This window comes from Piliocolobus tephrosceles, chromosome 10 (assembly GCF_002776525.5).
Source record: "Piliocolobus tephrosceles isolate RC106 chromosome 10, ASM277652v3, whole genome shotgun sequence".
NCBI classification, from domain to species: domain Eukaryota; kingdom Metazoa; phylum Chordata; class Mammalia; order Primates; family Cercopithecidae; genus Piliocolobus; species Piliocolobus tephrosceles.
The window spans coordinates 1,115,135-1,142,628 of NC_045443.1; the positions used below are offsets into that span (position 1 = coordinate 1,115,135).

General features: G+C 38.5%; 1 protein-coding gene across 12 annotated transcripts in view; it reads left to right on the top strand.

Moving 5' to 3' along the window:
• The window catches only part of WNK1 (WNK lysine deficient protein kinase 1), a 182,481-nt gene that overhangs the window by 100,355 nt on the left and 54,632 nt on the right, over positions 1-27,494 (top strand). For 7 of the 12 annotated variants that reach the window (XM_023182972.1, XM_023182977.1, XM_023182976.1 and 4 more), the window contains exons 5-9: positions 7,537-7,625; positions 9,563-9,782; positions 11,367-11,697; positions 12,436-12,623; positions 22,048-22,131. In XM_023182972.1, coding sequence (XP_023038740.1) covers positions 7,537-7,625; positions 9,563-9,782; positions 11,367-11,697; positions 12,436-12,623; positions 22,048-22,131 — 912 coding nt within the window. Of the gene's footprint in view, positions 1-7,536; positions 7,626-9,562; positions 9,783-11,366; positions 11,698-12,435; positions 12,624-18,294; positions 19,534-22,047; positions 22,132-27,494 lie in introns of all 12 variants that reach the window. The other 5 variants (XM_023182974.1, XM_023182981.1, XM_023182975.1 and 2 more) reach the window with 2 other exon arrangements.

The following is a 27,494-nucleotide window of genomic DNA, read 5'->3' on the forward strand; positions in this document are numbered from 1 at the left end:
ACACACTTAAGTTAGAGGTAGGCTGTACTTTGGCAGCGCACATTGCTGCATTTCTGAGCAATACCTGACATCCTAGACTCCTTAGTAGTAATAAATTGTGTTGAGCCAGAGATTAGTGGTAGTTGCCTTGAGATAGCCTGTTAGAATTGGTAGCATTTCTAACCTTTAGATACATTACTTCCAAACAGCTTCCAAGCCATTATCTTATGCTCCCATTGGTAATTGAAGCCTTAGCATCCACTGTCTTCATCAGGATTCAAGCCTACAAAATTACGAGAGAGGACTTTAATCTGTTACCCATTATAACAAAGCAATGAGCAATGTTGTTCCTACAATCTTTGTTAATGCCCTGAAGAAAAACTTTCCCTTAATCACTAAAATTAAAGTAGTTTCTGTTTGGGTCTGTGAGATCTTCCTAGCAAGTGGAATGTCTTAATTTTGAGACTTTTATAGGAGGGAGAAGAAGCAAAAAATTCATACCACTTGTGTACATAAATACTGTTGATTGTTTTTAAATGTACTGTGAAAGAGTAGTACAGCAGTCTGCCTTAGTATCACTGCCTTTTAAATCAGGTGAACAGAGGAACTATTATCTCCACTTCAAAAACAAATTTAAGGGATATGGTCCAGGTCATGTAAACATAGTATACGATGGATTGAACTGACAACCCAGCCCCAGTATTGTGATTCCCTGTCCAGTGTTCGTTTGGCTACGTATTCTGAGTTTATACTTTGTTCATTGAAAATCCCCTTTTTCTTTTAAAGTACGCTTTCAAAATGATTGGGGAAAGGGAGTGTTTTCAGTAAATGGGTTTCTAGTGTACATACAGTTAAGCATCTAAGAAAGGTTTTGATAGGTCAAGGAGACAGAACCTGTGGACAAAGTAGGTGGAGCATTGAGCAAGTAAAAATCTCATTTTGCTTGTCCAGGAATCTTTTACTGTTGGCAGAGAAGCAGGAGGAATATTAACAGAATAGTTTTCCTGCTGTTGGGCATGTAGTTTTGTCGATCTAGAATAAATCTATTGTTGGCTGAGTAGAGCAAATTCATGTCTGAGAGTTGGGGAAGCATGGCTAGTGTTAAACAAGAAACTGTGTTTCAGTCTGACTTTGATGTCTGCCTTCCTTATGCTGTGGGCTAATGTATATCATAGCCATTTTTTCCCTCATTTTCCTCCAATAAGAAATCTGTTTTGCCTTTTCTGATGGATATTTTTACAAAGAAAGACTTTTGCTCAGTATTTGTCATCATACATTCTCATTGCTGCTGCTGCCCTCAGACGGATTGTATAAATGAGGTAGGTAAGAATTTCCAGTATATATATCAGTCTATATTGTAGCCTTTTTGCTGATATTGGTAGAAAGTTTCCATTAAAATATTGAAATTATTAACTTGAGAATGCTTTAAAAATATTTAGAGTTCTATAATTTAGTGAATTTACACTGTATTCTGTGTGAGGAGGAGGTAGACTTTTGTTAATTCTGAATAGTTAGAGAGAAGTTTAACCTTTATTAAGAGTTCCTGTTAATGTTACCCTACCACAGTCAAAGCATAAGCTTTTAAGAAGCAAGTGCTGGCAGTTTTTAGGATCTGAAAGACTGAGTCAGAGAATCCCGTATTATGACCCACTTTTGTTTTTCTAGCAGATTAGTTGGCAAAACATAGTCTATAGAATTCAAATGAGAAGTCAGTCCATAAAATGTGTACATGTTTTTGTGGGTTTTTTAGTTCAAATAACGCAACATAAAATTTGATAAACATTTCTCTTATATCAGACTCTTATTGTGCTGTCATAGAGTTACAGTTGTTCATTTTTTGTACCCCATTTAAAATTGTGCAGAAGTGGCCTTTGTGTTTTGTAGTGAGTGTACAGTAGATGTTCAAGAAATACTTGGATTTAATGGAGAAAAATAAGCTACTGTCCCATGTCAAAAAAATGTATGACACTACTGCCTAAAGATAACTCTTGTGAATTAGAAAAATAAGAGAAAAATACCTGTGGAGCCAGTGAGTTGTTGGCTCTGGAGGAGTGGACTGAGAGGGCTGTATGTCCTTAACAAACTCTAGTTCTGTTCTGTGTAAGATAGTAGCCCAACTTATCTAGCTTAGTTCTTTTTTCTTCTTTTATCACGAAAACATCTTGTTATCATTATTTTGTTCTGTCTGGTGCTTAAAATCGTGTTTTAGAATAATCTAGTTCACCTTTCAAAAATTATCAGTTACAAAAATTACATTGAGTTCTCATGTCTTAAGAGCAAGAAGCCTGTAAGTATATTTTAAAAACTGTAATTTTGTATTTATTTTAAACAGCTTTCTATTACATGTCCCAGATGACTTTTCTGTGGGTCACTTTTACTATCAGTGAGGTTTCATAATCATTGCATGTACACTTTTAATAATACAATACCTGTATATGCTTGCTTCTTAAATGATTCAGAATACCTCTGCTAGGTAGTTTAATAATCCTGGCTTATTGATGGTTGCTGCCAACTGGTAAAATTCCTTGTTATATTTTTTAGTATTTAAGTGGGTAGCATTAAGCAGTCTTACTCTTTTAATACCAGCTACTGGACTGGTAAGGTGTGTCTCAGTTTTATTGGCTCCCTTGGCACCTACAGTATATTTTTTAAGGCAGTAGTAGTATCTGAATATGTGGTATAGCATTGGTATGGAATTTTCTATACAAAACTCTTGACTATAGGTTGAAAAAGCAGCAGAACCTACTAAATGTTAAGTTGTATTATATACAGTTACTGGTTTTGCTGTATCTTAATACCTGTTTTGCTCAATAAGTATTCCTATTTGTAAAGTCGTGAATTCATATATGTTTGCAGGGATAGGATTAGCAAGAGGATTATTATTATTAAGGATAATCAAGGATGAAAGCAGGTTCAAGAGAAGATTCTCCTTCCTTTATTATCTTTGGTGATTGCCTTTTTACTCAGGTAGCCTTGGGTCAGCGAACTTAATACTTCAAAGAGCTTTGAACCCAGATAAGACATTTGAATTCAGTTGTTGTAAATTTAGATAGACAGGTTGGACAGGTATTATCATTATTGGCTAGACAGGAAATCTGAAGCTCAGAACTACTTCTGTTTGTCCAGTTCACACTGAATTCAAGTCTTTTATTGTTAAATGTTTTTGTCCTTTCAATGTGCCTATGCTAGATTAAAACAGAAGAATCAGTATACGTTTGCTTCATACATTCCCCTGAAATGTATGTGCTTATGGAAGAAGGAACCTGTTTTTTGAGACAGGGTCTCACTGGGTCACCCAGGCTAGAGGGCAGTGGCATGATCATGGCTCACTGCAGCCTTTACCTCCCGGGCTCAAATCATCCTCTCGCCCAGCCTCCTGAGTAAGTGGACTGCAGGCACATGTGCTGCCACATCCAACTACTACAGGCACATGTGCCGCCACACCCCACTAGTTTTTGTCTCCTTGGAGAGACAGGGTCTTGCTTTGTGCCCATACTGGGCTCAAACAATCCTCCTGCCTCGGCCTCCCAAAGTGCTGGGACTACAGGTTTGAGCCACCACACCTGGCCCTAGACTTTTAAAATGCTATCAAAATAATCAGAAGAGCCAATTGTGTTAGCTCACGCCAGTAATCCCAGCAGTTTGAGAGGCCACGGTGGAAGGATCGTTTGAGCCCAGTTCAAGATTGGCCTGGGCAACATAGCAAGACTTTGTTTCTCCAAAAAGACAAAAAATTAGCTGGGCGTGGTGGTGCACGCCTGTAGTCCAGCTACTTGGGAGGCTGAGGCAGGAGGAGCTTGAGGCTGTAGTGAGCCACAATGCCACTACTGCACTCCAGCCTGGGCAACAGAGCAAGAACTTATTCTCTTTCTTTCTTTCTTTTTTTTTTTTTTTGAGACAGAAGCTTGCTTGGTCACCCAGGCTGGAGTGCAACGGCCCTGTCCACTGCAGCCTCTGCCTCCTGGGTTCAAGTGATTCTCCTGCCTCAGCCTCTCAAGTAGCTGGGACTACACACACCCGCAATCATGCCCAGCTAATTTTTGTAGAGATGGGGTTTCACCATGTTGGCCAGGCTGGTCTCAGTGACCCGCCTGCCTTGGCCTCCCAAAGTGCTGGGATTATAGGCGTGAGCCACCACGCCTGGCCAAGAACTTATCTTTACAAAAAAAAGTTTATGCAGTTTTTATGTGTTTATTGTAGAAAACTAAAACCAAATGTAAACCAAAATACAGTTGTTCCTCCTTGTCTGGGGAATTGGTTCCAGGACTCCACACTGCTGTGGATACCAAAATTTGAAAATGCTCAAGTTCCAGAAATATAAAATGACCCATAATATTTACATGTAAAAATCATTTACAATATCTAATACACTGTGAGTGTTATATAAGCAGTTGTTATCCTGTGTTGTTTAGATAATAATGATAGGGAAAAGCCTGTACGTGTTCAGTACAGATGGTTTTCTCTTTTAAATTTTCAATTTACAGTTGGTTGAATCCACAGACGTGGAAACCATGAATAAGAAGGGCCAACTGTACTCAGTTTCTACTACCAGAGAATTTTTAGTGCACAGTATTCATTTTTTTCTTGCATTTTCTATTTTCGTAAGTCTTAAGTTTGAAATACCAGCTTGCTCAATTAAAGCAGCCTTTGCTTCAGCAGCATTATTTTGTTTTCACTAGAATTATACGAACATAAAAACAAGCTGGGGCCGGGCGCGGTGGCTCAAGCCTGTAATCCCAGCACTTTGGGAGGCCGAGACAGGCGGATCACGAGGTCAGGAGATCGAGACCATCCTGGCTAACACGGTGAAACCCCGTCTCTACTAAAAAAAAAAATACAAAAATCTAGCCGGGCGAGGTGGCGGGCGCCTGTAGTCCCAGCTACTCAGGAGGCTGAGGCAGGAGAATGGCGGGAACCCGGGAGGCGGAGCTTGCAGTGAGCTGAGATCCGGCCACTGCACTCCAGCTTGGGTGATAGAGCGAGACTCCGTCTCAACAAAAAAAAAAAAAAAAAACAAGCTGGGAAAAAACTTAGATGGAGTTGGAAAAATAAGATGAGGAAAATACAGATAGTGATCTTTGTAGTCATTCTCATAAATGAAGCTTTTAAATACATGAATTTAACTTTAAGGTCAGCCCTACTGCACAGTTCCTTGCTGTGAAAAGTTAGCCCTGGGAGTAGAATTCTCCAAATTGGGTCTTCGGAATAATATAATGAGTAATTGAGTATTATCCAGCTTTGGATATAACTCTTGTACTTAAAAGACTTTAGCCGGGCGCGGTGGCTCACGCCTGTAATCCTAGCACTTTGGGAGGCCGAGACGGGCGGATCACGAGGTCAGGAGATCGAGACCATCCTGGCTAACACGGTGAAACCCCGTCTCTACTAAAAAAATACAAAAAACGAGCTGGGCGAGGTGGCGGTGCCTGTAGTCCCAGCTACTCGGGAGGCTGAGGCAGGAGAATGGCGTGAACCCGGGAGGCGGAGCTTACAGTGAGCTGAGATCCGGCCACTGCACTCCAGCCTGGGCGACAGAGCCAGACTCTGTCTCAAAAAAAAAAGACTTTAGAGCTAATCATTTTATGTATTTCATTTATTTCATTTAGATCTATGAGAGATTACATGTGTTTCTGTGATTTATTAGTTACTGATTTTGTTTTACCATATCTATCATTGAAACTATCGATAATTAGAATTATGTATATTTAATAACTTAACTTTTCTGACCGCCCCACCCCAACTCCATTCCCTTTGTTTTATGTGTCTATTGACTTACAGTGCCACTTGAACAGCATATCAGTGCTTCAGCTCTCGATCTGTGTGGTGACTTAGATGAGGTCGGAATAGATGAGATATTTTTCTCTTTTACCCCACCTCTTAGACAGTAGCATTTTGTTCTTACATCTTACGTATATTTTCCACACATTGCTGTTTTGGTTTTGGTTTCGTTTTTAAAGATGGAGTCTTGCTCTGTCACCAGGCTGGAGTGCAGTGGCTCGACCTCGGCTCACTGCACCCTCTGCCTCCCGGGTTCAAGGGATTCTCCTGCCTCAGCCTCCTGAGTAGCTGGGACCACAGGCACGTACTACCATGCCCGTCTAATTTTTGTATTTTTAGTAGAGACGAGGTTTCACCGTGTTGGCCAGGATGGTCTCAATCTCTTGACCTTGTGATCCTCCCACCTCAGCCTCCCCAAAGTGCTGGGATGACAGGTGTGAGCCACGGCGCCCAACCTGAAAATTTATTTTTAAAGAATTTATTGGCTGGGTATGGTGGCTCACGCCTGTCATCCTGGCACTTTGGGAGGCCAAGGAGGGCAGATCACCTGAGGTCAGGTGTTCGAGACCAGCCTGGCCAACATGGAGAAACCCCCATCCCGTCTCTACTAAAAATAAAAAAAATTAGCTGGGTGTGGTGGTGTATACCTGTACTCCCAGCTACTCAAGAGGCTGAGGCAGGAGAATCGTGTGAACCCAGGAGGCGGAGGTTGTAGTGAGCCAAGATCGCACCACTGCACTCCATACTGGCAACAGAGCAAGACTCCATCTCGGGGAAAAATTTTTTTAAAAAAGAAAGAATTTATTTATTCTTCTTTTTTCTTTCCGAGGTGGAGTCTCGCTCTGTCGCCCAGGCTGGAGTGCAGTGGCCGGATCTCAGCTCACTGCAAGCTCCGCCTCCCGGGTTTATGCCATTCTCCTGCCTCAGCCTCCTGAGTAGCTGGGACTACAGGCGCCCGCCACCGTGCCCGGCTAGTTTTTTGTATTTTTTAGTAGAGACGGGGTTTCACCATGTTAGCCAGGATGGTCTCGATCTCCCGACCTCGTGATCCACCCGTCTCGGCCTCCCAAAGTGCCAGGATTACAGGCTTGAGCCACTGCGCCCGGCCTATTTATTCTTTATAAAGATTCTAAACTATTACTGTGATGACCACTATGTAGTATCACATGTAATAGTGGTAATGAGTTTTCTTCTGAGATTAATTGCAGAGCTTGTCTTTCACATGGGTCCAATATTTTACTTTTCATTGTGTTTTATTTGTGCAGGACAATTTGCCCTTCAGTTATCATACCAAAACAATATAAATTGAGTTTGTTAAAGATTACTATGATAATACAATGCCTGCCAAACTAAGTATATGAATTCATGCCCACACATGGGTTTGGTGTTCCAAATAGTTAAATCCTGTATTCATTGATGTGTTTAGGGAACAAGGTTGAACAAAAGATCTTCTAATCGATTAGAACATTTAGCTTTCTTTTTTAGTCAATAGCTTCCTTTACTTGAAACACAGCAGAAGATATTATTAACATCTGCCTAAATTTTTTCATTGCCACATATGGAAGTAAGTGACCCTGCTGTCACTATTCCATGTTTTCTTGTGAAGAGCTAAATTGCCACTACCCAACTGTGACACTGCGAGGACCAAATCCTGCAGGCAAATCAGAAAAAAAGCCAGGATAGTAAGAAAGGAACCTAGAAGAACCTTAATTGGAAATTTAAAAAACAAAGTTCAAAGACCCTGCTTTTTATTAATGTATTTCTGTTTATGCTTTTCAGGGGGTGAAGCCAGCCAGTTTTGACAAAGTAGCAATTCCTGAAGTGAAGGAAATTATTGAAGGATGCATACGACAAAACAAAGATGAAAGGTAAGTTGCCTCTTTTGACCTGAGTGAGACTTGAACAAAACCTAAAAAGTAATGTGCTTTGAGTACAACACTCATTCTTCAGTGTATTTAATATTTGTGATTGGTTTCTCTATTTGTGCCTGTAACATTTTTAAAGATAGGGTTTTGTTCATTATGGTTATACAGATGTGATATACTGGAACACTGTAAAAATATGGTTTGGTAGAGTTTCAGTAAACCAGAACCACCGTAAACATAGCTACATTCCATGAGAACTACTTACTTAAAACATCAGCATGATTTATAAAACTCAAAAAAGAGTTTAGTATCTAACACAGGAAATCTTTCCTTAGTCGTTTACCATTGAATTCTAAATGGTGAAATAAAACCTTGGCTCTTTAAAGTCAACTCAACTATTATAGGTCTGGTTTGCTGTCCTTAGGCCAGAATTGAAGAAGAGCAAAACACAAAAATTCCTTGAGTAAAAAGAGAAGACTTCACCCAGGGGTTAGAAAGAGATGTGGCTTAGTCATTTGTACTAACAGAGGACTTTTCTTAGAGGAGTAGCAAGTGTCTGATCTGCCATATAGCTGATTCATCGCCCATTAGGCATGGTGAAGGTCCAGTGTCTGTTTTTGGAAAACAGTCTATCTTTGCCACCCGCTTCCATCCTCCAAAAAAGAAAAAGGAGACCAGCTAGTACAGATATAAATTGCAAATTGAGCATAATCAACCACCTGAAGAATGAGAGCAATCAGATATATCAACCAAACTAAAGAATTCCATCTTTTCACCTCTCCAGTCTCGTTCTTTTTATAACATCATTATTTAGGAGAGCTTAACTTCATGGCTTTTAAGGCTTTATTAAGTAAAAATTTAGTTTAAGTTTTCATTTGTATATATGCTGGGTCATTAAATCTCTTCAAGAACTTTTTTGTTTTTACTATAAACAAAGGAATGTTTGTTTCAACTCTTTTTTTTTTTTTTTTTTGACATAGTCTTGTTCTGTCGCCCAGACTGGAGTACAGTGTCACAGTCTCAGCTCACTGCAACCTCTGCCTCCTGGGTTTAAGCAATTCTCCTGTCTCAGCCTCCTGAGTAGCTGGAACTATAGGCGCACATCACCACCCCTGGCTAATTTTTGTATTTTTAGTAGAGACGGGGTTTCACCATATTGGTCAGGCAGGTCGCGGACTCCTGACCTGAGGTGAACCACCCACCTTGGCCTCCCAAAGTACTGGGATTGCAGGTGTGAGTCACTGCGCCCAGCCTGTTTCAACTCTTGATGGAGCAGCTTATTAGATTATTGGCATATTGAAATCATTTTATCTTAAGACTGTTTCGCAATCAGACTTCTGCTTGCCCAGTACACAAATTATTGAACAAGGATTAAGAGAACTTATTGGTGTAAATAAAGCTTACTGTGGTAGAAGGTACTAAACTAGAAACAAAATTGTTTATTTTCTAGTTTTTATTTCATTATTTACAGCTTTTATAACTGTGAGCAAGATTCTCAACCTTTCTGCGCCTCCATTTCCTAATAATCAGGAGATGATATTGAATTGGGTGTTGGTCAACAAGATCATAAATATGAAGATTTGTGTTACTTATAAAATGCTGTATAAATGATCATGTGATATTTTGAAGCTTTAATAGAGCCAATTGTGTTAGCTCACCATTACTAGTATACTATTACTAAAGAGATCATTGGATTTAAAAATTATCACTATCAGTTCTTATTCATGAATGAGATTGTTATGATGTTTTATAACTTGAGAGTAAACCTCTGCAGTTACCATTCAAATGCAGCAATGTTAAAATGAGTTATAAACTTTCCCATGTATTTTTTCCCATTTTTTTCTTCTGTGAATAACAATAATTGGCCACATTTGAAAATTATTTTTTCAAACTAATGGTGTTTTATTTTTGTTCCTTTTCTTTTCCCCTCTGTTTGGAAGATATGCCATCAAAGACCTTTTGAATCATGCCTTCTTCCAAGAGGAAACAGGAGTTCGGGTAGAATTAGCAGAAGAAGACGATGGAGAAAAAATAGCCATAAAATTATGGCTACGTATTGAAGATATTAAGAAATTAAAGGGAAAATACAAAGACAATGAAGCTATTGAGTTTTCTTTTGATTTAGAGAGAGATGTCCCAGAAGACGTTGCTCAAGAAATGGTAAATTGACTTTAGCCATTTAAAAATTGATTTAGACTTATATACATCGATACTATTATTAAGTAAAAAAGCAGTTGATGAAGTGCTGTGTGTGACATACCCCACTGACAGAAAATTGTGATGACCCTAAAAGTTATCTTTGATTAGTGGGATTTTCCAGTGTGTGTTTTTTGTTTTTTGTTTTTAACTCCCTTCTTTGTATTGCTTTTATAATGGGTGTTAGATTTTATAGTCCTTTTTAAAAGTAAAATTTTTTTTTTTTTGAGGGAGAGAGAGACAGGGTCTTGCTCTGTCACCAAGCTGGAGTGCAGTGGCCTGATAATCACAGCTTACTGCAGCCTTAGACTCCTGAACTCAAGCAATCCTTCTGCTTCAGCCTCCCGGGAAGCTGGGACCATAGGGACGTGCCACTACGCCCGACTAATTTTTGTATTTTTAGTATAGACAGGGTTTCACCATGTTGGCCAGGCTTGTCTCGAACTCCTGATCTCAAGTGATCCTCCCACCTCAGCCCTCCAAAGTGCTGGGAGTACAGGTGTGAGCCATTTCGCCTGGCCAAAAGTTATTTTTGAGAAAATATGTAGATAGATAGATAGATATACACACACACACATAGGGATAGATGGATGAGATAGATAGGTAGAACTAGTAGAATGCATTCCAAAGTCATTTTGAAAAGTCTGTAAGATTGAGTGACTCCCAGTTTATATAAGCATCATTCATTTAGAATGACAACTTATGTTTCTACATATTGGTTCATTAGCCTTTGATCAGTTATCTGGATGAACCCTATAAACAGACATAGGACCATGAATTGTTTTTACTTTGAAGAGAGTTTTCTGATCAAATATTAGTAGGAAGCCTTTGATGTATTATTATTTGAAGTATGTCTAAAAGATCACCCTTCCATAAGGAAACCCTTCCCCAAATTTACGCTTGCCATAGTGCCCAAAATAGCTAATTATTATGGAAAGATAACTCAGAATATCTCTACTCAGATTTATAAGAACTATTCGAAAGTGGTAGTTGCCTCTGGGAAGAGATCAGGTATAAGTTACTTGTGTTTAACTGTTAGTTGTTTGTATTATCTGAGCTTTTTTGCTTTTTTGGAGGGGAGGAGCAGTGTTAAATCTTCATATTCGTACCACAATTCGTACCACAGTTGTTTTATCAGATTGAGTGGTTGCCTTGTAAAAGAAAGTAAAATCAACACAGGTTAATGTTAATGGTTACGTGTGAGGCAAAATACAGTGACTAGAACAGAGTACCTTACTTGGTTTAGGAACTGAGGTTTTAGTTGCCCCATTGTTTGGTTGTTTGTTATAAGGAGTGAAGGTATACCTACCCTTCGGGTTTCTGCAAAATGGTGGTACCCACTCCTCAGGTATCTACAAAGATGGTAGGGAAATGCATAATGCAGACCAGGAATTTTACAGTTCGGTTAAGGCCAGTCCTGAGAGAATTCTTTGTTCCTCCTCTTCTCGACTTTTTTACAATGCCTTTTTTGGGCGGTGGCGGGGGCAAATGGGTGGGTGTTGTTTTCTTTCAGTATACTACTGCTTAATATACCCTTTTATTCTGTAGGTAGAGTCTGGGTATGTCTGTGAAGGTGATCACAAGACCATGGCTAAAGCTATCAAAGACAGAGTATCATTAATTAAGAGAAAACGAGAGCAGCGGCAGTTGGTACGGGAGGAGCAAGAAAAAAAAAAGCAGGAAGAGAGCAGTCTCAAACAGCAGGTAGAACAATCAAATGCTTCCCAGACAGGAATCAAGCAGCTCCCTTCTGCTAGCACCGGCATACCTACTGCTTCTACCACTTCAGCTTCAGTTTCTACACAAGTAGAACCTGAAGAACCCGAGGCAGATCAACATCAACAGCTACAGTACCAGCAACCCAATATATCTGTGTTATGTACGTATCTTGGGAAGTGACAGATAGGCTAATGATTCTCCTAATTGGTTTTTTTAGCTTCTTGTTATTTTGCATTGGCTTCTTGGTTTTGAATTATGAATCCTACTATTATACAAAATTTTAAATGGTTGTTGTCTAGCTTCTCTTGATTCTTATATCTGTGACTAGGAGAATAGAAGGATGGGGTAGTAAGGAAATGTGATTAGGATACAAAATAATTTTATAAACTCCAACATCCTGGAGGTTTCAATTTGTAGATTTCTACTTTTCACAATTTATTTAAATAAAATCGAATTAATAATGAAGAATGAACTGGCTTGGCTACTAAAATTGAATCCATCAGTCTGGTTGAGCTCTTTTAGCAAAGCTGAGTGGTGTATAGACTAAAAACTAATGAGAACACTGGTTATTAATTTCATTCCCTGTTTAACACTGAGAACCTTCTGGCCTCCGTACTTGGAAAGCTGTGTCCAATTTAAGGCTTACAGTGTTCCATGTTGTTTCCCTTACTCTTCAGGTGATAAGATTCTGTGATACCGTATGGATTCCTCATTTAAATATAGAAATCCAAGGAATATGGTTATAATTCATTTTTTATTTAGTTCAAATCTGTGCAAAGAATAACTAGTAATATAATGGGTCTAAAATATGAGAAAATGTGAACCTCTGTTTTGTGATTTGTCTTTCTCTCTCTTTTTCCTTTTTTTTTTTTTTTTGGGTGATTCATTTTTCCTTCAGCTGATGGGACGGTTGACAGTGGTCAGGGATCCTCTGTCTTCACAGAATCTCGAGTGAGCAGCCAGCAGACAGTTTCATATGGTTCCCAACATGAGCAGGCACATTCTACAGGCACAGTCCCAGGGCATGTACCTTCTGCTGTCCAAGCACAATCTCAGCCCCATGGAGTATATCCACCCTCAAGTGTGGTAAGTAAATGCTTAAGGGAATGTAATACTACAGTGAGAGCCAATGGATAGTCTGCTAAATTAAAATTCTTTGTACAAACCAAGTAGCAGTATGAGTCTGAAGTAGAAAATATAAAATGCTGTATCTCTTAATGCTTATTCTAGAGTATAATTAGAGTAGTCCTGGTACAGTAGGATATAGACATTAATGTGTGGGCATTAGCTGAACTGCCTACATGAAGCAACTACATACAAGATTTAGACTAGTTTGCATTTTTACCAAAGGTAATGCTCTCTTTAGCACTTGAGTTGAAACTATTCACAGCAATGAAAGCTGGATATAGAAATGTTTTGCGGGTGGGGCAAGGAGAGTTTTTCAAAAGCTTGTTAAAATAATTACTAAGTATTTCCTGTAAGATTCCGTATTGTACAAAACACAGGTAAGACCTTCAAACCATTATAGAATGCTGCATGTGAGTACTCTAGATTGAGGGAATCCTTTATTTGAATGACTGTTTAATTTAGCGCTTGTGTTGAGTTAATCATCAGTTGCTGTGTGTGTTCCTGCCTTTTAAAGTCTGTGTTGGACACAGGTTCCTTCCCTAGTATATGTTCTTTTGCTTTTTCCCTTTAGTTGGTAACTGTTTTATTACTGATTTCAGAATCAACTTATGGAAATTATTTCCTGAAACATTTTATGCTTGCACACACAGACACACAGACACACACACACAAAATTATCCTATGTTTTACATTAGGCACTCTTGCTTCTCATATAGAGAATGTTAAAGTAGATCATCAGATACTACTCCATTTCTTTTGTTGACCTCAGAGGAAAATAAGATACGTCATCTGCCTCTGAAAGGTACTAGAAAATAAGTAACTTGTCACTGTATAGCACTTGTTTAGTAAGATCTTTAAGCAGACAGATTTCCCCCTCCTCAGAAACCTTTTAATCTAAACTTTGTGGAATTCTTGCCCTTCTTTAAATGAAAATCTTTCTCTGTTAAGAAAATACTTCTGCTTTTTCTGATTTTTTTATCCTACAGCTTGGAATAAAAGATGTTCATTTGTTTCAGAGTCCATTTAATCCTGCTTTGGCTAGGTCTCAAGATGAATGGCCACAGTAACACAAATAAAAAACAACTAATGTACTATTTTTTTTTTTAACAATCTACTTTCTCTCTTTAAAATAATTAAGTGAGGGTAGGATAGAAGAACTTTATAAAGGCTGCACAGAAAATATATTTTTGTGTTCTGACAAATATTACTTGTCAGCATTTTTTGTCAGTTTCTACTTTTAATTGATTGTTTTCTGGATTATTATAACTAGATTTTGCTAAAACTCTTATTTTGTTTTTTTACATGTTCTCTAGTCTATACTCATCATGGGGGAGCATTAGTTCTCTGTTGTAGAAAAGCAAGTAGAATGACATGAAGATACTAAGTGTTTGAGCCACTAATATAGCCATGTTTACTGATGCTCTAAAAGCAGACATTCTTGCTTTTTAATGACAGTATTCTATGGAGGTATTATGAAGAATTATTAAATATTGAGAATTTAAAAATTTGTCTAATTCTTGTCTCATTTCAGGAATGTGGCTTACAATAATATAGACAAATTATAAGTGAAATTTTAGAAATTAGAATAAAAGAAATAAGGCTGGAGAGAAATCAAAACAGGAGTGAAACTAAATAATCATATGATGATTTTTAAATCCTTGCTATTGGTGGGCCACAGATTTGACCCAAAGCATTCTACACAGCCAAGTTTTGGAAATGAAAACATAGTTTTCATAGTTCACAACATCTAAAAGGAAAATAACAGTCTTATTCAAGACAACCTTTATAGTATTGCTCATACTGCCTTATAACTGTATTAAACCCTGTGCCTGAAAATTTTTTTAAGTTATTCTTTTTTTTTTGACAGCGTCTCATTCTGTCTCCCAGGTGGTAATACAGTGGCATGATCTTGGCTCACTGCAACTTCCACCTCCTGGGCTCAAGCGATTCTCCTGCCTCAGCCTCCCCAATAGCTAAGATTACAGGCACCCGTCACCACGCCCAGCTAATTTTTGTATTTTTTTTGTTAGAGACCCAATTTCACCGTGTTGGCTAGACTGGTCTTGAACTCCTGACCTCAAGTGATCCACCTGCCTCGGCCTCCCAAAGTGCCGGGATTTACAGGTGTGAGCCACCACGCCCAGCCTAAATTATTCTTCAGAGATTCAGATTGAAGATATTCTCCTATTGATTACTTTGTAAAAGTACAAAATATTTCCTATATCCAGTTGTGAATTTCTTCTAAAAGCTAAACTTTTTGCTAGTAGTAGATCATGACTTTTTACCTTTACAAATAAAGAGTGGCAAGTATAAGAAATACTGTGAGCCAGCAACTTTCCATCTCATGTCTTCGAAAATAGAAATGAGAGTCTTTTTCTGAGGTTTCCAGAGCTCTTGCAAAATAATCCAGTCTTAAAATTCTCTGTATCTTTTAATGTACTTTAAACTAATAGAATTCTTGTTGAATCTTAAGTTTGCCAAAGTTGCAAGCTAATATTCATTGCTTTCCCTGTCTGCACCCTTCAGTCAGTTGGTCATTCTTAAATTCATACACTCATAACACTTGATGTTATTTCAGAATATTTAGCATGATAATTGATCATTATCATGATCATTCATTAAAAAAACCTGTACTTGGCTGACAACCTAGAATAGTTGTGATCTGTCAGATGTGCTATGTTGAGTTATAGCTCTCCTCAAAAAAAACTGACTTTGTGGAATTGGGAGAGGATGGAACATTTCTTTATGCAACTATGCCCTGTTATCATTGTACTTTTGTTTATTTTGTTTTCAAAGTACTGTGTTTTTCATGTGTGTGTTTGTTTTCTGTTTAGCCTCGTCGTGGCCGTAGCATGTCGGTTTGTGTTCCCCATCTTTCTGCTGTTCCCTCTCTGTCCCGCATCTCTCCCAGTGCTCCTTCCACCCCACCACCAGTGCTGTCTGCACCTCTTTCTCCTTCCCTCCTTCGGACTGCCCCTGAGGAAACTTTTGCCGAAAAGCTTTCTAAAGCATTGGAGAGTGTCCTGCCTATGCACTCTGCCTCTCAGCGCAAGCATCGACGCTCCAGCCTGCCTTCCCTCTTTGTCAGTACTGTATGTAACTGTAAACTTCTGACAAATGAACAATTATTACCAATGAATACATCCAGGCAACAAGAATTTTAATTAAAATTGAATAAAGAACAGGACTAAACTCAGTTATATTATGCTTCTAGGATACCAGTTATTCCTGTAGGAAACTTTTTTTGTAATAAGGCTCTTAGGGGGAATCAAAAGCAAGGAGGTAATGAGAGAGAATACTTATAATGTCCTTGGCACATACCAGCATGTGTCCAATAAAATTTACCTTTTATTATATCTTCCTATTTCCTATCAACATAAAATTCTTTCATTTTCATATTCTAGTTTTAAAAGTATTACTTAATTTTAAAGTTATTGCCTTAATCAAAAGCAAATTTTATCAAACATTACCCAAACATTTTTTCTCCTCACTTTATTCTAAGGAGACACTAGTAAAACTGGATGAGTCCTTTTTTTTTAATAACCTTAGTCAGCAAAGGATAACCTTGGAGTGAACGTTTATTTTAATTTAATCATTTATGTAAGATGATGTGTCAGCAAACCAAAGGGCTACATAATGTTCCCCCATGGGAGTATTTTTTCCTTAGGTTTCAACCTAAGGTGGGACTGTAGCTCTAATGAATACATTAGACACATATATAGTATGTGTGACTTTCTTTGGCTCCATTAATGTTTATAAAAGATATATTTCTTAAAATTATTTTAAGCATGTGGGTTTTTGCTGCTGCTTTTCCAAATAAAGAGTATAGTTAACTTTCTGACTAGCAACCCTAGAATTTTCAGATTTTTACTTAGGAGAATGAAGAACTGTACAGTGTTATGGCTTTGAGGCATACCATGAGTAAACAACAATAAAATGAGCATTCGTATTGAAAATAGAAATCCTCTTTTAGCTATTGTGAACAGTTGATCTACTTTGCCAGCTCGATAAGGATCTTTCCTATGGAAGAATGAAACTGAATTATTTTAAAAGGGGGAGTCTGTGATAGTAAATTATTTGCTTGCTTATTTATTTATTTATTTATTTATTTATTTATTTATTTATTTATTTATTGGAGGTGGAATCTTGCTCTGTCACCAGGCTGGAGTGCAGTGGCATGATCTGGACCCACGGCAACCTCTGCCTCCCGGGTTTAAGTGATTCTTCTGCCTCAGCCTCCCGAGTAGCTCGGACTACAGGCGCCCGCCACCACACCCAGCTAACTTTTGTATTTTAGTAGAGATGGGTTTCACCATGTTTGGCCAGGATGGTCTCGATCTCCTGACCTTGTGGTCCACCCCCTTCAGCCTCCCACAGTGCTGGGATTATAGGCAAGAGCCACCGTGCCCAGCCGATAGTGATTTATTATAGTGTATATTGTTTGCATTTGGCAAGCTATGTTTCTAAATTTAGTCTTAAATCTAGAACTGCTTCTTGAATAAAAAGTGCCATCAAATAAAATTGGCTGTCATTTACATTACCCTTGTCAGTTGATTTGAACACCAGGATGTCAGAATCAGAAAATTGATGGTTACAGCCGGGCTCGGTGGCTCATGCCTCTAATCCTAGCACTTTGGGAGGCTGAAGTGAGCAGATCACCTGAGGTCAGGAGTTCGAGACCAGCCTGGTCAACATGGCAAAGCACGTCTCTACTAAAAATACAAAAATTAGCTGGACGTGGTGGCACACGTGTGTAGTCCCAGCTATTTGGGAGGCTGAGGCAGGAGAATCCCTTGAACCCAGGAGGCGGAGGTTGCAGTGAGCCAAGATTGTGTCGCTGCACTCCAGCCTGGGCGACAGAGCAAGACTCCATCTCAAAAAAAGAAAAAAGAAATTTCATGGTTATGCAACTCTTATTTAGGATCAGAAAAGTGGACATTTTGTGATTTAACTCTGTAACATGTTTCATGTAGTAAAAATATAGTAAAACTATTAATCATCTAGTTTGGGATAGATAGGACAAAGACATTACTGTCACTAGTCAAATTATATATCTTTTACTATCTACCAAAAATCTCTTCTGATTTCTGGTTAGAAGGCATACTATTAATTGATAAGAAAATAACACTGAAGGCCTCTATCATATCACAGTATAATAAGAATATAGGGCAAATTAGTTCACTTTAAATTAAGTTAAATTAAATTAAAGCACACTTCTTACAGTATAGAACTAGTCAGGCTTTTATGCCTTGTTTTAGTTCTTATTCTTCCTTTAACTCTTTTTCTGTTGATATAATTTACATTAATGCTTAAGAGTAAACTTTAAGTGTGGGTAAAAATGAAATAATTACTTACAAAGTTTAATTCTTCATTTCCTTTGAGAGAGAAAAGTTATGGAAAAGCAGCTCTTATCTAAAGCAAAGAGCCCACAGATTGATTTCATTGGCCCTGGATGTATTTAATGGGTTTTTACTGTGCACATAATTTCCAGAAGCATTGTTATTTATTTATTAATTATAAATTTGGTGTAACCATTTCACAGGGTTACACAAAACTACCCAGTTGTGCATGTCTGATGTAATTTCACATATGAATGTATGAATTACTTGTCTTATTCATGTTGATACAGCCTCAGTCCATGGCGCATCCGTGTGGGGGGACCCCAACATACCCAGAATCACAGATATTTTTCCCAACTATTCATGAACGTCCAGTTTCTTTCTCACCACCTCCCACCTGCCCACCGAAAGTAGCCATTTCCCAGCGGCGTAAGAGCACCTCCTTCCTGGAAGCCCAAACTCACCACTTCCAACCCCTGCTGAAGACTGTTGGCCAGAGTCTTCTTCCACCTGGTGGCAGCCCAACTAACTGGACACCAGAGGCCGTAGTTATGTTGGGTACTACAGCCAGTAGAGTAACTGGAGAGTCATGTGAGATACAGGTCCATCCTATGTTTGAACCATCTCAAGTTTACAGTGACTATAGACCTGGACTAGTACTTCCAGAAGAAGCTCACTATTTTATTCCTCAGGAAGCAGTGTATCTAGCTGGGGTACATTACCAGGCCCGGGTGGCAGAACAGTATGAGGGCATTCCATACAACTCATCAGTACTGTCAAGTCCTATGAAACAGATACCTGAACAGAAGCCAGTACAAGGGGGCCCTACTTCAAGTTCTGTCTTTGAATTTCCATCTGGACAGGCTTTCCTGGTAGGACACCTTCAGAATCTAAGATTAGATTCTGGATTGAGTCCAGGATCTCCCCTCTCTAGTATTTCTGCACCTATCAGTACAGATGCTACACGTTTGAAATTTCACCCTGTCTTTGTTCCTCATTCTGCGCCCGCTGTGTTAACTCATAACAATGAGAGCAGAAGCAACTGTGTATTTGAATTTCATGTTCACACACCAAGCTCCTCTTCAGGAGAAGGAGGTGGAATTTTACCTCAGCGTGTTTACCGAAATCGGCAGGTTGCAGTGGACTTGAATCAAGAAGAACTGCCTCCTCAAACAGTTGGATTACATGGCTACCTGCAGCCTGTGACTGAAGAAAAGCATAATTACCATGCCCCAGAATTGACCGTTTCTGTGGTAGAGCCTATCGGACAGAACTGGCCAATAGGAAGCCCAGAATATTCCAGTGATTCCTCACAAATCACTTCTTCAGACCCCAGTGATTTTCAGTCACCTCCCCCTACAGGGGGAGCAGCTGCATCTTTTGGCTCTGACGTCTCATTACCCTTTATCCATCTGCCTCAGACAGTGTTACAAGAATCCCCACTTTTCTTCTGTTTCCCCCAAGGAACCACATCTCAGCAGGTCTTAACTGCCTCATTTTCTTCAGGAGGATCTGCACTTCATCCACAGGTTATAGGAAAACTTCCACAATTATTTTAAACTACCCTACTTTGCACCATAACATTTAAATTTTCTATTCCTCATTTCCCTGAATCATGGATTTTTGAGAAATATTGTTTAATTTTATCAGTAGAGTTTCCCCATCTTTGGAGGGTCGTGAACTACATATATGTATTTAAAAACAAAATATGAGAGAAGCTACCTGATATACCTATTATATGTGAAAACCGGTGGAAAAAAGAACGCAAAAACTAGAATTTTAGTCATTCATCAAAATCAACGACTTCTATCCCTATGCACATTATGTTCAACCAGTAGTGAAAATGCAAGTGTATATAATGTATGGTTGACCCAGCATTATTTAGGAATACAAATCTTAAGTATTACTTTCTTCCTCCAAACAAGTTTTTAAAAAATAGGATACATTTTTTTTCTATAAAATATAAAAAATGGAAAATAGGGAATGCTTTTTTTTGGAGTAGTATTAATAATACACAGAATTTTCATTAGTGTAGAAGGATCTAAAAAGACAAAATATATCTTACGGGAACAAAAAAAGATAGAAAAGGAAACAGTTTAGGAATTTGCTTTAGATGAAATTGCCTTTTCAAAATGGCATCAGTCAAGCAAGTTGCTGTGTATTATTATATGTCCAAATAAAATTCTAATTCATAAAATTAAGGACTGATTCTAATTTCTAGCAACTAACAATCTAGTGAGTGGTGGGCTTTTTTTTTTGTTATAAGAATTTGTGATATGGCCGGGCGCGGTGGCTGAAGCCTGTAATCCCAGCACTTTGGGAGGCTGAGACGGGCGGATCACGAGGTCAGGAGATCAAGACCATCCTGGCTAACATGGTGAAACCCCGTCTCTACTAAAAAAAAAAAATTAGCCGGGCGAGGTGGTGGGCGCCTGTAGTCCCAGCTACTCGGGAGGCTGAGGCAGGAGAATGGCGTGAACCCGGGAGGTGGAGCTTGCAGTGAGCTGAGATCAGGCCACTGCACTCCAGCCTGGGCGACAGAGCAAGACTCCGTCTCAAAAAAAAAAGGATTTTTTGAATGTTGCAAACTAAGGAACAGTAGACATCTCAGGGCTTGTATTTTCCTCAACAAATTTAATTTTAGTTATTTATGTGTATGAGCATATACACACTTAGCATACAAAGACAATGTAATGAACGTAATAGAATTCAAAAGTACAGTCAGTGTTTACTGTTTCATATATTCATTTGGTATATTTTATCAAATGTGTACATCTTGTAAGATCTACGTAGAAGACTATGCAGTTATATATTGAAGACATTTGGATACGCTACATATTCTACTCTTTTAAAAAGTACTGTGTGTTGTTCTTCCTACTTTCTTCCTATGTTCTTCCCTCATCAGGAGCATAAACAACCCCCAAAATTGCACAAATTATCAATTATTTAGAGTTACACTAAGACACAAAAAGATCCAGAAGCTTGAAAACTATACATGGGCATGCAGTATATTCACATCAGTATTCAAGTTGCAGCCCCTATTATAAATATTAATGTATTGCCAGTAATTATCCTTTAGACTTTCCAAAGTAACAAATACCAGGTGGTTAATGTATAGACATACTACAGAAGGAATCAATACTTAAAATAGTTAAGCTGCAGTGGAATGTGATATTTTATCTATGTAAGCTTTAAGGAACCCCTTCTAAACTGAAATGGAATGACGAAAGTGGTAGCCTTTTCATTTCTTTAACGTACCTATATATAGTCCTGCATTCATTTCTCACTTTCTCATTTGTTTTAATTTGGACTTCTCAGTGATCAGAACGCTCTAGTTGGGGTTTCTCAAACTCAACGCTGTTGACATCTGAGGTTGGATAATTCTTTGTTGTGGTGGACTGTTCTATGTATTGTAGGATATTTAGCAACATCCTTGGTTTATACCTCCTAAATACTAGTAGCAGCCATCTCCCTCACTGGTGACAACCAGAAATATCTCCACATATTGCCAAGTGCCCCCCTGGGGGTCGCACAATTGCTCCTGGATAGCAATGATCGTCCTAGGTACTTGGCAGTTGATGATGATAACAGATTTTTTGATACTTTTGATAAAAGTCATTGTGGCACTGTAAGAAGTGTTACCAAATTAGCATTACCAAATACCTTTCTTTAATTTTTCAGATAAATTTCAGATTGATAGTATTAACACTTTGTTCCTGATTATTGTATTTCTAATAACAAATTTTATTATGAATCTGACCATTCTAGCCAGCTAAAATTACAGCCTGAGCAGCATTGACAGCTTAGGTTTTCACTATCAGTGGGTTTTGCATGGGTTGGGATCAGAACATGTTGTGTGGTATGATCCTTCTCTAAATTTTTCTTACAAAAGATGACCCAGAGGCCTCTCCCATACATGATCAGGTTAATGTTTCATTTTGATCAAGCAAACTCTGGAGATTAAATATTCATTGCAAAAGCCTGACCTCTATACATTTACTTTAAGCCTTCTCTAATTTGTTGTGTTCACTTCTTTCCTTCAGGCACAGGGGCAGAGCCAGGGTCAGCCATCCTCAAGTAGCTTAACAGGGGTTTCATCTTCCCAACCCATACAACATCCTCAGCAGGTGAGAACAATGCATTGCAACATTTTATGGATTAGCAGTGGCCAGAACACTATTTTAACATTTGTGATTCGTGATATAAATGGCCTGCTAAGTTTTTGAAAGGAAAATTAAGAGGCATACCATGTCTTGTGTTCAATAACAAAGAAACAAGAGATTTTTTCTGAAACACATTTTCTGTGTTTCACAGAAACAGAAAATGTGTTTCAGAAAAAATCTTTTTTTTCTTTAATGTGCTTTTGGACAATTTAGTAGACATACATTATTACTGATATAATTGTCTTTTTTTAAAAGAAGATTCTACACCTTTTTTTTTTTTTTTTTTGAGACAGGCTGGAGTGCAGTGGTGGCAATCTTGGCTCACTGCAACCACTGCCTCCCAGGTTCAAGCAATCCTCCCACCTCAGCTTCTCACGTAGCTGGGACTATAGGTGCCTACCACCACGCTCAGCTAATTTTTGTATTTTTTAGTAGAGACAGGGTTTCACCATGCTAGCCAGGTTGGTCTCATACTCCTGACCTCAGGTGATCCACCTGCCTCGGCTTTCCAAAGTGCTGGGATTACAGGCATGCGCCACCTCACCCAGCCTGGATTCTACACATAATTTACAGTACAAAGAATATGTCATTCCTTTTTTTTTTTTCCACTGCTTGCAGCAGTGATTTGTCATTACCTTCATTGTGCTTGCCTCTACTAATCCTGCACTTCTTTTTAATTATTTCTAATCTGTAGAATGATGTGTCAGATTTTATACTAAGAAGTATCTAATGAAAGCTTAAGAACAGTTACTTCAGGAACATTGTTTTTTAATTTTCAATTTTTATTTGTTTATTTTATTTTATTTTATTTTATTTTTTTTTGAGATGGAGTCTCGCTCTGTTGCCCAGGCTGGAGTGCAGTGGCCGGATCTCAGCTCACTGCAAGCTCTGCCTCCTGGGTTTACGCCACTCTCCTGCCTCAGCCTCCTGAGTAGCTGGGACTACAGGCGCCCGCCATCTTGCCCGGCTAGTTTTTTGTATTTTTTAGTAGAGATAGGGTTTCACCGTGTTAGCCAGGATGGTCTTGATCTTCTGACCTCGTGATCCGCCCGTGTCGGCCTCCCAAAGTGCTGGGATTATAGGCTTGAGCCACCACGCCAGGCCAATTTTTTTTTTTTATTTATTTATTTATTTATTTATTTATTTATTTATTTAGCAACAGCCTTGCTCTGTTGCCCAGGCTGGAGTGCAGTGGTGCAATCTTGGCTTACTGCAACTTCCACCTCCCAGGTTCTTCTCCAAGGTCACCTAGATAATAAGGGAGCTAGCTACAAATTGTAACCCAGAATTTAAGATTCCTAGAATAGTATTGTTTCTTCCATTTTAAATAAAGTTCTACAGGGACTTAATGATTCTGCAAATGTACCTCAGAAGCTGTCTTTATTTGTTTTAATTATGGGAGTTCCACATTTGAAAAAAGAAAGGTTGAAAACTTTTTGTACTGTATGGATAGTCTATTTTTAGACATGATTTTTGTTTTACATACTTTCAGGTCCCAATCCCACCTTAGAGAACAATATCTCTTGTTTTATTTTAGTGAGGAAAGAAATGTACTTCTGTTAAAATTTACTTTATTGCGTGGGTTTCTTGAACATAGTAAATGAAGAATTGCTTTTTTGTGTGGTTTTTTTTTTTTTTTTTTTTTTTTTTTTTTTTTTTTTTTGAGACGGAGTCTCGCGCTGTCGCCCAGGCTGGAGTGCAGTGGCCGGATCTCAGCTCACTGCAAGCTCTGCCTCCCGGGTTTACGCCATTCTCCTGCCTCAGCCTCCCGAGTAGCTGGGACTATAGGCGCCTGCCACCTCGCCCGGCTAGTTTTTTGTATTTTTAGTAGAGATGGGGTTTCACTGTGTTAGCCAGGATGGTCTCGATCTTTTGTGTGTTTTTATAGTGTCTCGTATAGTGATACGCTAGATCTTAACAAGGTACCAAAAATAGCTGCCTCCTGCTGAAAAACTTTATGACACAAAGTTGTGAACTTTGTCAGACACAGTGCCAGCTACTTGGAAGGCTGAGGCAGGAGGATCACTTGAGCCCAGGAGTTCAAGGCTACAGTGAACTATGATAGTGCCACTGCACTCCAGCCTGGGCAACAGAGCATGACCCATCTCAAAAAAAAAAAAAAAAAAAAAAACCACCGAAGTTGTGAACTACTTACCCTACTAAAGTCTGTTTGAACTGGTTTCATGAGGCAAGCTTGGGCAAAGCATGATGCTTAACTGTTAAGCTAGACCACCCGTGCCTGGCTGAAGTGCTGATTATTAGTCAGTGGGACTGTGCACAGCAGATCAACATGTACTTCTGGCATATCCAGAGGTGCCACTTCTTCCCAAATGCTCTAAGATATAACATTAACCATTAGCCATTGTAAATAACTGGTCTAGAGATCTCTTTAAGATGTTAATACAAGGGTTACTGTCACAGATACCTCTCAGTTATCTTAAGCAAAGAAATAGCTTGTCCATAAAACTGATCATTTTTGACAGTCCTTTCAGCTATTTTTCCTAATTGAGTTCCGATACTGAAGGTCTGCAGAGATGGACCAGATACGACTACTTTGAAAGAGTCTAAATAATATAGTAAATATATAGGTAAATTTCTACAAAACAAATAAGGATAATAGCTAATATTAAAGTGCTTTGCACATTGTACCTACATTCTCATTTAATCTTTTTAAGAACCCTGTAAGTATAGATGCTATAATTATTTCCATTTTACTGATGGGAAAGCTGAGATCTGGAGAAGGTGAGTAGTTTACCCAAACTTACAGCTTATAAGAGGTAAAAACAGAATTTAAGTCCAAATAATCTAATTCCACAGCTCACTACTTTGTTTGTACTAATTTGACTACTACCTAATTATGTCCAAAAAAAGGGAAGAAATTAACATCTCTCCCAAGCAGGAAAGGGAATATCAGGAAGACTTTAGGAAAAAGGAGGCATTTGAAATGGACTTTGATTATAAGTTAGACTCAGATGTAGAAATAAAGAATATTCCAGGCCAGAAGATACAAAAATTATACTGTGAGCAAGGTGAAAGGCCCAAAGATAGAAAAATAGGGGACAAAAACAAATGTGCCTTTAGTTTGGTTGAACTACAGCATAGATATGTGAAAGTATAAGTTCAGGAAAGAGTTGGTAGAGTCTAAATTTTGATATGAGCATAATTTTGAATTAAGGAGGATGTATTGGGGACTGGGAGTATGTGATTACCATATGCCCAAAGATAACATGGAGATTCTTTCTCAAATTTATCCTTTAGAAAAAAGGGGAATCACCATGTATTCAAACCTTTATCGCACTCTCATATTACAGGGTTTTCACTGTCCTTTACTTTGAACAACAACAAACCCAAAAAGGTTAATGAAATCAAATGAAACAGGTGAGAACAAATGTGCATGCAAAGACTTTAGCTCATGTAGTTAGAAATGTTTATTGAGAACATCAGACAATTGTTTTTAAGCCGTGAACATAAATTTAGTCCTTGTTCTTCAGCAATATGACTTTGCTGTTCTGAGGACTGTATGTGATTTTAAACAACTGGTTTAAAGATCTCTTTAAGATGTCAGTATAAGGGTTACATGAATAAAAACCTGTAAGAGATGCAAAAAAAAAAAAAAACCTGGTTATTTTAATGTTACATAAGTAGGTGCCTTTCGCTGCACATTTTACCTGAAGACACAGCTCAGAGGGAATGTGTTACGTTATGCCAGAAGACTGCAGGAGCGTTCATAACTTAGCTTCTGTGACGGTGAAGATGCTGGTGTCTTTACCTGTGAGGAGTTTGGCGGAGAGGGAGCAGTATTTCTGAATTAGTGTATTTAGTGTGTAATCTTATTTAGGTGTATAAATTAATAAGTTAGATAATTATAGATATCTCATTCACATTCCTTAAAGTTTAAATATATTCAAGTTGGCAAATAAAAAGGTTTTCTGGTTTTTTAGTTCCTTTTTCTCAGGTGGGAATTAACAAATGTGTCTTATATTCAGAGCACCTTTAGAATTGGCTACATGTGGTGGATCTTAGTTTGCAGAAAGTAAATTTCATATAATTCAGCCATTTCTGCTTTTTTAATAGTTAAAATAAGAATACATTATCAGAGGCCGGGTGCGGTAGCTCACGCCTGTAATCTCAGAAGTTTGGGAGGCCGAGGAGGGGAGATCACGAGGTCAGGAGATCGAAACCATCCTGGCTAACATGATGAAACCCCGTCTCTACTAAAAATAAAAAAAATTAGCCAGGCGTGGTAGCAGGCGCCTGTAGTCCTAGCTACTCAGGAGGCTGAGGTGGGAGAATGGCATGAACCTGGGAGGTGGAACTTGCAGTGAGCCAAGATCGCACCGCTGCACTCCACCCTGGGCGACGGAGCGAGACTCCGTCTCAAAAAAAAAAAAAAAAAAGAATACATTATCAGAAATACTTAAATAGGAATAAGCCAAATATGACTGCTGTTGCCATTATATTTTAACATTCTTTTGGTGATTTTAATTGATAGAAATATAAGAAGAGCAAAAATATTATTTGTAGATTATCACCTAATGAAATCTAAGATGCTTATCACAGTGGCAAGATACATAATAAATGTACAAATAAATAGCGTATCTTTATGCCAGCAGTAACCAATTAGTTGTATGGATATACCAGCATATTCATAAAAGGCTGTTGGTTGCAGCATTATTTTAAGTAGCAAAAATGAAACAACCAAAGTGTTTATCATTAGGAGATTGATCCCATTTAGAAATTAAATGAAAGTAGTATGCTATAGAACACTATGTATAGGAAAGGCATGTTTATATTTGTTTTAACAAAAACTGTGTGAAAATGGCCACTTAGGCATAGAAAAAAAATCCATGAAGGTTATGCACCAAACCACTAGTAGTGGTTTCCTCTTGAGAACAGGATTAGGAGTGTTTTCATTAACTTTATAATATGATATACTAGTTAAAATTTTTATTACAAGTAGATGTTGTATTAAGGAAAAATTTAAATTAGGTATTAGAGGATCTTGAAAGTCAGCCGTGGCCGGGCGCGGTGGCTCAAGCCTGTAATCCCAGCACTTTGGGAGGCCGAGACGGGCGGATCACAAGGTCAGGAGATCGAGACCATCCTGGCTAACACGGTGAAACCCCGTCTCTACTAAAAAAAAATACAAAAAAAACTAGCCAGGCGAGGTGGCTGGCGCCTGTAATCCCAGCTATTCGGGAGGCTGAGGCAGGAGAATGGCGTAAACCTGGGAGGCGGAGCTTGCAGTGAGCTGAGATCCGGCCACTGCACTCCAGCCTGGGCGACAGAGCCAGACTCCGTCTCAAAAAAAAAAAAAAAAAAAAAAA